The sequence below is a fragment of the Centroberyx affinis genome, unplaced genomic scaffold (assembly GCF_046629955.1).
Source record: "Centroberyx affinis isolate AG114_WGS23_722 - 3 ecotype Tasmania unplaced genomic scaffold, CSIRO-AGI_Caff_v1 ptg003044l_1, whole genome shotgun sequence".
In the NCBI taxonomy this organism is placed as follows: Eukaryota; Metazoa; Chordata; class Actinopteri; order Beryciformes; family Berycidae; genus Centroberyx; species Centroberyx affinis.
In genome coordinates, this window is record NW_027281134.1 from 35001 (window position 1) to 44633 (window position 9633).

General features: G+C 42.4%; 1 protein-coding gene across 2 annotated transcripts in view; it reads right to left on the reverse strand.

The window, feature by feature from the left end:
• The window catches only part of LOC139659216 (tetratricopeptide repeat protein 39B-like), a 16764-nt gene extending 11762 nt beyond the window's left edge, over window positions 1-5002 (reverse strand). For both annotated transcript variants that reach the window (XM_071537428.1, XM_071537429.1), the window contains exons 1-7: window positions 4936-5002; window positions 4574-4641; window positions 3691-3755; window positions 2465-2570; window positions 1760-1825; window positions 531-639; window positions 62-129 (exon numbers count right to left, since the gene is read on the reverse strand). In XM_071537428.1, the coding sequence (XP_071393529.1) occupies window positions 62-129; window positions 531-639; window positions 1760-1825; window positions 2465-2570; window positions 3691-3755; window positions 4574-4641; window positions 4936-4987 (534 nt within the window). In that variant the 5' untranslated portion in view covers window positions 4988-5002. The remainder of the gene's footprint in view (window positions 1-61; window positions 130-530; window positions 640-1759; window positions 1826-2464; window positions 2571-3690; window positions 3756-4573; window positions 4642-4935) is intronic.
• Window positions 5003-9633: the final 4631 nt, after the last annotated feature.

Below are 9633 nucleotides of genomic sequence, written 5' to 3' on the forward strand. Positions count from 1 at the left end.
TGATTCTGATTCTGCGGCTTTGAGTTTTGTTGATCAGAGGAAGAAGATCTTCTGGACTCACGTTGGGGTATTTTTGTTGGTACGGCTCCAGCAGAGCCTCCGCCTCCACCAGGTTCCCCTCTCCAGTTCCTGCTCAAACACAACAACAACAACAACAATAACAACAACAATAACAACACAGTCATCTCCATCCACAAAGTCATTTACATCATCAAGAATTGGCTCCTAATTATATTCTAAAAATAAATTCTATACCTTGGGTGCAGCTTTCAGTGTGTGGACTCTACTTTTGTTCCTGGTATTTTGTATGATAAGCAATTTATTTGAATTTCCATTGATTAACATTTTATTTGAATTCATAATTACATTTTTCAATTTGTTTGCTGCTGGGAAAATGTAAGGCAAACTATACGTGTGTGAATTGTATGCAAGATGCTAATAGTGATAGTAGATATGTGAAACGCAACAAAATGAAGTACCGGATCTGGAACAAACTCTGTGTGTGTGTGTGTGTGTGTGTGCGTTCCTACCCAGTATCAGTGAAACGTATGTGTGGTAGAAAAGCAGCGTCAGAGCGCTGAGGATCGACCTCAGACCGTGACTGGCTGCTCCTTCTCTCAACTGAGACAAACCAAACTCCTGCAGAGAGAGAGAGGGAGAGAGAGAGGGAGAGAGAGAGAAGGAGAGAGAGAGGGAGAGAGAAAGACAGACAGAGAGAGAGGGGGAGAGAGAGACAGAGAGAGAGAGAGAGAGAGAGAGAGAGGGAGAGAGAGAGAGAGAGAGAGAGAGAAAGACAGACAGAGAGAGAGGGGGAGAGAGACAGAGAGAGAGAGAGGGGAGAGAGGGGGGGGGAGAGAGAGAGAGAGAGAGAGAGAGAGAAGGAGAGAGAGAGGGAGAGAGAAAGACAGACAGAGAGAGAGGGGGAGAGAGAGACAGAGAGAGAGACAGAGAGAGACAGAGAGAGACAGAGAGAGACAGAGAGAGAGGGGGGAGAGACAGAGAGAGAGAGAAAGAGGGAGGGAGAGAGAGAGGGGGGAGAGACAGAGAGAGAGAGAGACAGAGAGGGGGAGAGAGGGGGGGAGAGAGATAGAGAGGGATGGAGAGGGGGGGAGAGAGAGAGAGAGAGAGAGAGAGCGAGTGAGAGAGAGAGAGAGAGGGGGGACAGAGAGACAAAGAGAGAGAGAGTGAGAGACAGAGAGACAGGGAGAGAGAGAGAGAGAGAGAGAGAGAGAGAGAGAGAGAGAATCACTCACAGTTTACAGCCAAATGTCGAACAAAATGTGAGTTACTGGAGTTTCCAGCAGCTGGTTCAAAGTGAATAAATCGACTTCCTGAACATCAGAAGACACATGCAGCAGAAAAATGATCTTCTGATAGTTATTATGCAAGTTGTTGTTGTTCAGATAATGTTGCACATTTTTCATTTGATCCAAGGATGAAGCAGAGAAATGCACTTGGTGGTATTTAATGCACCAACTAATGGACATACAACTGACTCTTCCATTATGTTATGGTTTGCCGGAAGTCCATTCGTTCCTATTGGCAGCGTTAAGAGCTCAGGGTGGAGAGAGAGGGAGGGAGAGAGAGAGAGAGGGGGGGGGGGGAGAAAGGGAGGGACAGAGAGAGAAAGATATAGCAAGAAAGAGAGAGACAGAAAGAGAAAGACAGAGAGAGAGGGACACAGAAAGAGAGAGAGAAAGTGAAAAACAGAGAGAGAGAGAGAGAGAGAGAGAGAGAGAGAGAGAGAGGATGTACTAACCCTGTTTCCTGAGAATCCAATAAACTCCAACAATCTCAAAATCCTCTGAGGGAGGAGAGACAGCATCTGATAGAGAGACATGGAGAGAGAGAGAGAGAGACATGGAGAGAGAGAGAGAGAGAGAGAAAAGAGAGAGAGAGTGAAAGAGATGGAGAGACATTATCATCATTAAATATCGAAAACATCACACTTTCAGTCACTCTGTGTCACTCTATGTGACAATCTGTTTTACTAGTCCATACCCGGGGATGCACGCGCCACAACTCCGCACAGACTTGCCAAAAATGCGCATAAACAGTGTAAATTTGGGAAAATGGAAAAAATCAGCTTCGTCAGTCCCTGCCTATGCCAATGCTCAATGGCCATGTGCAGTTTCAGATTGATTGGCCAACCCATTGAGGAGCAAAATGGATGCAAACAAACAGACAGAAGGACAGATTTTTCCTCATTTTATAGTAGGATTGCCAATACGCTGATGATGCACGCTTAATTGTGGAGGAAAAAATCACAATTTAAGAAGATCTTGTGTCTTCTCCTTCTTTTCTACCCAACAGGACACACCTGTAAATGCTCACTCTGTGTGCTTTAAATAAAGGTTGAGTCAAATCAAAAATATTTTCTCAAACCTTTCACCGGGCCAGAGCTTCAAAGCGATATTTCTGTAATGGTTTGTTTTATTCTACTCGGAATACTCTGACTACTCACCAGGTTGAAGGATCCAATACCCAGCTTGACCCCGCCCTCAAACTGTCTGAACGAATCAGAGTGACCGGCCAGATCCTGAGTGACGTTCAGCACATTCTGGCAATCCCTATTGGACGACACAGTATATGATGTCACAACCAGGAAAAGGAAACGCTGACCTTTTGAACAGTTTATACGTGGTATTTTTCCTCCCAGACATGTAATGTTTGGCCGTAACTACTGTGCTGCGTTCATGTACTGGTGGGAAAGTCTGACATCTGGGACTTCCAACTCAGCAGCTACACAGCGTTGCTTTCACATGCTAATTTTTTTTTAGGGAAAATCAAACTTGAAAGACAAATAATAAACTGTTACAGAGGCTGCAGGTTTTAGAGTGGGCAGTTCAGAGGTTTGACCTCTACTGAGAGACTTCTACTTTGTTCTATCCAGTGGTGGAAAGTAACTAAGTGCATTTACTCAAGTACTGTACTTAAGTACAATTTAGAGGTACTTGTACTTTACTTGAGTATTTCCATTTTATGCTACTTTATACTTCTACTCCACTACATTTATTTGACAGCTTTAGTTACTAGTTACTTTGCAGATTTAGATTATTAATACAAATTATAAATCAACTAATAAATAATGATATATTTTTATAGGTTAAGCTACCCAGCAGTATATAAAGTAATTAAAATAGGCTCCACCTTTACCAGCTGCAACATTAAAGTGATGAACACATTAATGCATCAATAATTATAGTCCAATAACATGATATATATGATTCTGAAATAGGCCATTCTGCATAATGACTACTTTTACTTTTGCTACTTTAAGTACATTTTGATGCTAATACTTTTGTACTTTGACTTAAGTAAAATTTTGAATGCATGACTTTTACTTGTAACAGAGTATTTTTACACTGTGGTATTGCTACTTTTACTTAAGTCAAAGATCTGAATACTTCTTCCACCACTGGTTCTATCTAAGAAATGAGAAATCTCAGATTTCAAAATGTTCCTTCATGGCTATTTTTGGCTGTTAGATTTTCAAAGTTCTCTTTCTCTTTGAGGGTCAAATTCTCTTTGACCCTCAAAATCCAACTGTCTTTCTGGTGTTGACCCAAACTCTATTCAAAGTGTCATGGTGTCCTTGACTCCCTATGTCTCCCTTGTTGCTGAAAGTTTAAGTAGATGATGACGGAGGTTTTAGTGGACGGTTTGTTGAGGCTGAAGTCAATCACTCACTTGTAGATCTGGTAGCTGGTCCGAATCTTGATGCCTCCTTTGATAAAACTGATCATATTCTCATCCTGACAAAGAGAAAGAAAGAAGGAAAATGAGAGATGAAAGCCTCTATTGTCTAGGTGCTGTGACCTCTGACCCAGCGGTGGAGATCTAGGAGTCGAAGCTGATTCTACTGTTGACCTCAGTGGAAGTCCGTCTGGATCAGAGTCGACTAAGTGAGTAAATCTGACACATTGTTCCAAAGGAGAGATTTACATTCACATGGACAGACAGACAGATAATCAGACAGACAGACAGGTAGAGAGACAGAGAGACAGAGAGACAGAGAGACAGACAGGTAGAGAGACAGACAGACAGACAGACAGACATACAGACAGACAGAGAGAGAGACAGACAGACAGACAGACAGATAGACAGGCAGAGAGACAGACAGACAGAGAGAGCGAGACAGACAGACAGACAGACAGACAGAGAGACAGACAGACAGACAGATAATCAGACAGACAGACAGACAGACAGACAGACAGACAGGTAGACAGACAGATAGATAATCAGACAGACAGACAGGTAGAGAGACAGACAGACAGACAGACAGACAGACAGACAGACAGACAGACAGACAGACAGATAATCAGACAGACAGATAGATAATCAGACAGACAGACAGACAGACAGATAATCAGAAAGACAGATAGATAATCAGACAGACAGACAGACAGACAGACAGACAGACAGACAGATAATCAGACAGACAGATAGATAATCAGACAGACAGACAGACAGACAGACAGACAGGTAGACAGACAGACAGATAGATAATCAGACAGACAGACAGACAGATAATCAGACAGACAGACAGACAGACACCAGGTGTGTTTTGTACCTGTACGAATGTCAGAGTGGCTTTCTGCAGCAGACACTCAGCGTAGCAGATCTCTGCATGCATCTCCTCTGGAACAACAACAACAACACAACAATCAGCTCCTGTTTTATTTTAGTCCCTCAGCCTCACTGTGGTGTTCCTGCTCTGCTGTTCCCACAGATCACCTGTCAATCAAACAGTGTGGGCGGAGCTTGGATTCTCTGTTGCTGCAGTTTGAGTTTCTCTTTTCTCTGTCTGTTCAGCCATGGTGGCTATCGCTGCTCATGCTAACTACCCAGTTCTTCTTCTGCTGTTTGTTCTGAACAATGGAAAAGCTTCATGAACTGGACAGTGTGTGTGTGTGTGTGCGTGTGTGTGTGTACCTTCTTGGAGGTTGGACTGCTTGCTGACCAGACTGGACAGAGATCCGACCATGGAGTTCCTCTTCCTGAACCTGCAGAAACACAGACATTATGAATTATTCAGTGTCCCATCTCCCTGCAGGTTTTCCTCCTAACCTCTGGACCAATCAGCAGCGAGCCTACAGGGTCAGAATTTTTTTTATGGTGAAGTCCACCAGCAGCTACAGTCTGGAGAAATGTGACTGAGACAGAAGCAACGCAACCAGAATATGGAGGACAGAAAGGCTATAGTTAAAAATAAATGAACAAATAAATGTATTGGTCCTCTGTGTAAAAAGGTGAAAAAAGTTGAGCATGTACTAAAGTTGTGTCTATTAATTGAGTGGAAGTGACCCATTTCAGTTTTTTATCCATAATGAATGTGTGTAATGTGACTTTGTTCGCATAAACACTATAATCTAATTATCATACTATAATCTAATTATAAACCTTACTTTGATGCTAAGAGTAATGTGATTAAGCTGTTTACATGCATAAGATTATCGTAATATACCAGTCTTAATGCAATCTTGCATACTGTGTTGAGTGAATAAATTGTCATGCGCCTTTTCCCCTATAGGCAACTGCGATGTCAGTCATCGCCCTCGTATCACGAACTGCGATCGCATTTCTCCTCGGTTCTCTATTTCAGTTATTCCCATGTAATAATCCTGCAATTTGTCCAGATTTAAGACGTTGAGGCTGGCTATAAAAAAAAAGACAGTAGCACTAAAAATTGACACTCTGATTTACTGGGCAAGCTGTGCAACTCGTGAGAATTCAGATGGACAGGCTTACTGGGCGTATGGTGTTCACATCTCCAAACAATCCTCCCATACTGCGGCTAATATCACAGCACTCCACACATTTTAATCCTAGAGTGAACGCTCCCAATATGACCTTAGTCAAAGTACCATTGGATTAAGTTGTTTACATGGCCCAAGTTTTAATTTCAGTATTCTCATAATTACATTTAGATCGATGTATTGGTAGCTACTGTCAGAGAAAGACAGAAGCCAGTGAAATGGCATACTAAACTTTGTCCCTTTAAGTTCCTCTGCGCTCGTCTCTCTCAGTTTGTCCTTCCCTGTCTTTCTCAATCTCTCTCTCTGTTTCTGTCTCTCTCTTTCTCTCCCACCTCTCTCCTTCCCCATGAATCCCCCTGATGGCTCTCTCTTCCCTTGTCTCTCTCTCTCCATTCCTCTCATCCTCCTTTCCACCTCTCTTCTCCTGTCAACTCTCATCTCCCCCCCTTGCCCCTAATTCTCCACCTCTCCTTTTCCTCTCCTCCCCACCTCGCCGTCCTGCGCGCCTCTCATCTCCGCCTCCCCTCTCCTGGCTCCTCTTGTCACCCCAATTGCCCTTTCTGCTCCTCTTTTCTCCCCATTCCTCTCTTGTCTCCTGTCTCTTTACCTCCCTTCTGCGCGACCTGACACTGCCTCCCTCCCCAAAACACCATGACACCTCTCTTGCTCTCCTCTCTTCCCCTCTCCTGCCCTCTGCTGTCCTTTCCTTTCCTCACCTTTTCTCCTCTCCCCTCCTCTCTTTTCCTCTCCTCTACCCTCCTCCTTCTCCTCTCCTCGTCTCCCATCCTCTCAAACCAAATATTGAGTCCCACAAATAAGAAGATGTGTTCCCAAAGACTCTAGATTAATTTGTTTCAAAGGTTATCAAAGGTGTAGGTTAATATCAGGGTAAATTTGCTTAGACATGCCTTGACAATAGCTTATTAAACCTAAATTATGCTTTGGGTCACCTGAAATTGGATTTGAAAATTGATGCCCCCAGAGAAAAAGTGTGAAGATCACTGGTGTAACCTACAGTCCCAGTGTTGCAAACACATCTAGGGAGAAATAGCCTGCTTCATGAACTTGTTTATGAGCTGTTATGAGAGTCTTTTGGCCTATGACGCTGGTTGCTAACGGATTCTCCAGAGTCCTCCCAGACACAAAAATAACGTTGATTGATGTGATTTGCGCCAGTACCTTTTGGGAAATATTTAAAAAACCTCCATCTCAATATGTTTGAGGTGTTATCTCACCCTCCTGTGTTGCAGACTGCCACTAATTCAGATGGAACCACCTGGCAACACATTGACGGGGCAGCGCTGTGGAACTTATCGCCGAGTTGAACATTTTTATGTTTATCTCACTTTATAAATCTAAAAAAATGTGAGTAATGAAACATCATCAAGTCTTTTATGTTGTTTTTTATTAGTCCGAGTCTGCCTCTTAGTAGCCTCTCATGAGGTGAACTGATCCTCACCTGCCATGGTTTGAAAACCACAGCAAAGGCACAGAGAGTGTGGATGTCTAGTTTTTGGCTTGTATGGAAAGGGAGGAAATTGGACAAGACACACACATATATAAGTTACAGATGAACTAAAAGTAATTCATTTTTTATTTGCCAGGTAAGCCAAACTTTATCAGGCTGGGTGCAGGGGGGAGTACATTACACCCCCACCCAAAACTCCTCTCTTTGCCTCTCTTTGACCACTGGTTGGCCTCTCCTCCTCCCTCTCTCCTCTCACCTCCTGTCCCCTTCATTTTTCAGCTGGTAGTTCCCCCCCCCCTCTATTTTCCCTCATGTTGTTTGGCGTATACAGGTTGAAAAAAGTTGCATCATTTCAAGATTATTAAGTATTATCTATCTTGATCTCTCTTTCTCTGCACGTCTGCCTACCTGCTCTGTTTTGAGTATATGTGTAAGCATGTGTTTCCCTATATCCTTAAATACATATTTGAATTAATCTGATGTGTGTATGTGTGTGTGTGTGTGTGTGTGTGTGTGTGTGTGTGTGTGCGTGTGAGTGTGAGTAAGAGAGGGAGGGTGTGTGTTTGTGTTCAAGGTCACTGCTCCATTTCCTATTCGGGATGCTGCTGCTATCCCAGCATCCTCTCTGCCAGCAGCATTGATTAGGACTCGGCAAGCATAACATCACACACACTCACACACACACACACTCACACACACACTTAAACTCTCTTTTTGTCTCTCACACACAACTCCTTTTGCATCTCTCAAGCAAATGCTAATGCTTTGAGCAGAGCAGCAAGAAAATGCTTCAACATTCAAATCTCTCTTACACACACATGCACAGAGAAACACACACCACACACCCATAAACATGCATGCACACACACACACACACACACACACACACACACACTTAATGTATTATGATATTTGCACAGACTATGAACAGACACAGCAGAACAGCACAGAGCTGAGCCAAGCGAAAGAACAACAGGCCAATTTCAACAATGCACAGAATGAGTAAATTTTGATTGATGATGTTGGAGAAATTGGGTTGGTGTCTCTGGGACTAAACCTGGACTGGTTCCCATCTTACAGCACTCAGCTGTTTCTCTCCATTAAACCAAACGATACCAGTAAGTTGGCCTGATGTCAAAGGCCAGATGTCCCAAAATTTCCTTCAACTAAATTCAGATAAAACTGAGTTTGCTGTCATCGGACATCTCACACACATCTCAAGCCAAGTTTAACTCTTTCTCGATCCGTTGTCTCCGTACATCAAACCTGAATTTAGGAATTACCTTTGATCATCTTTGAACCTTTAATAACACAAAGATTTGAATATGTCATTGTGGAACATTACAAAGATTACAAAAGTTTTTGTCTTTTGATGATTCTCCGCAATTATACTTTTATATTATCCTGTCTTGGAATTGATAAGCCTTGGCATAGCTCAAAATTGTGCAGAATTCAGCTGCCAGGTTACTAATGAGGACTGAACATATGGGAGCATATCAGAAAGAGTTTAGCTTCTTGTCACAGGCCTGTCAGTTTAAGAAATATTTTTTTTTCTGCTGATTACATTTACGGATCAGTTACGTCTGGCTCCCCAGCTGCATCCCAGACCTTTTAACCCTTTATGGGCCACAGCACAGCCCAACATCCCTGACCTGGATCTTCCTGACCTTTCTCAGCACTTGGTCATCTGGGCCCCTGGGCTTTGGAATGACCTGCCTAAGATACATTTCACAGACAGGCTTTGATAGATTTCTTTTGCCAATATTCCAGGAATATTGCCAATTTGCCAATATTCCTGTTTAATTCTCATTCACTTCTGGCATTATGCTGTTTATCTTATTTTTTATTCATTTATTTTCACTTTTGCACTTTTCAACAATGTTTTGCAAAATGCTATATAAAATGTATATTATATAATACATTTTTTGCAGCAGTAGGAGTAGTAGGAGTAATATTACTTTTAGTTTTAGTAATTTTGGTTAACCACGTGATCTCCCAAGTGGTTGTAAGAGTGTTTGTGTATGTGTGTCTTCTAAATCAAAACACATCTTGCTACATTCAGACAAAACCTATGTATCTCCAACAATTGTATTTTTTCAGGATTTAAAGAAAGTGCACCTTATTTTCTTTATCCATGCATATCTACATCTTTACAATATTGAGTTTTGAGGATTTCACCCAGTACCCATATGGTCCAGTGGGTGCTAAACACACCATGCCATATGAAGATGTGACACATTGTAATCTTATTGTTAGGTTGATGCCGTTACTTCTCATGTCTTGCTGTACCAGATGTGATGATGAACTGTTGGTTCTTGTCATAGGCTTGGTTTACTTTTAAAGGTTTTCCTCCTTCAGTTTGCTGCTTAGTTCAAGCACCTTGGTGGAACTGCGAGGTAGTGACAG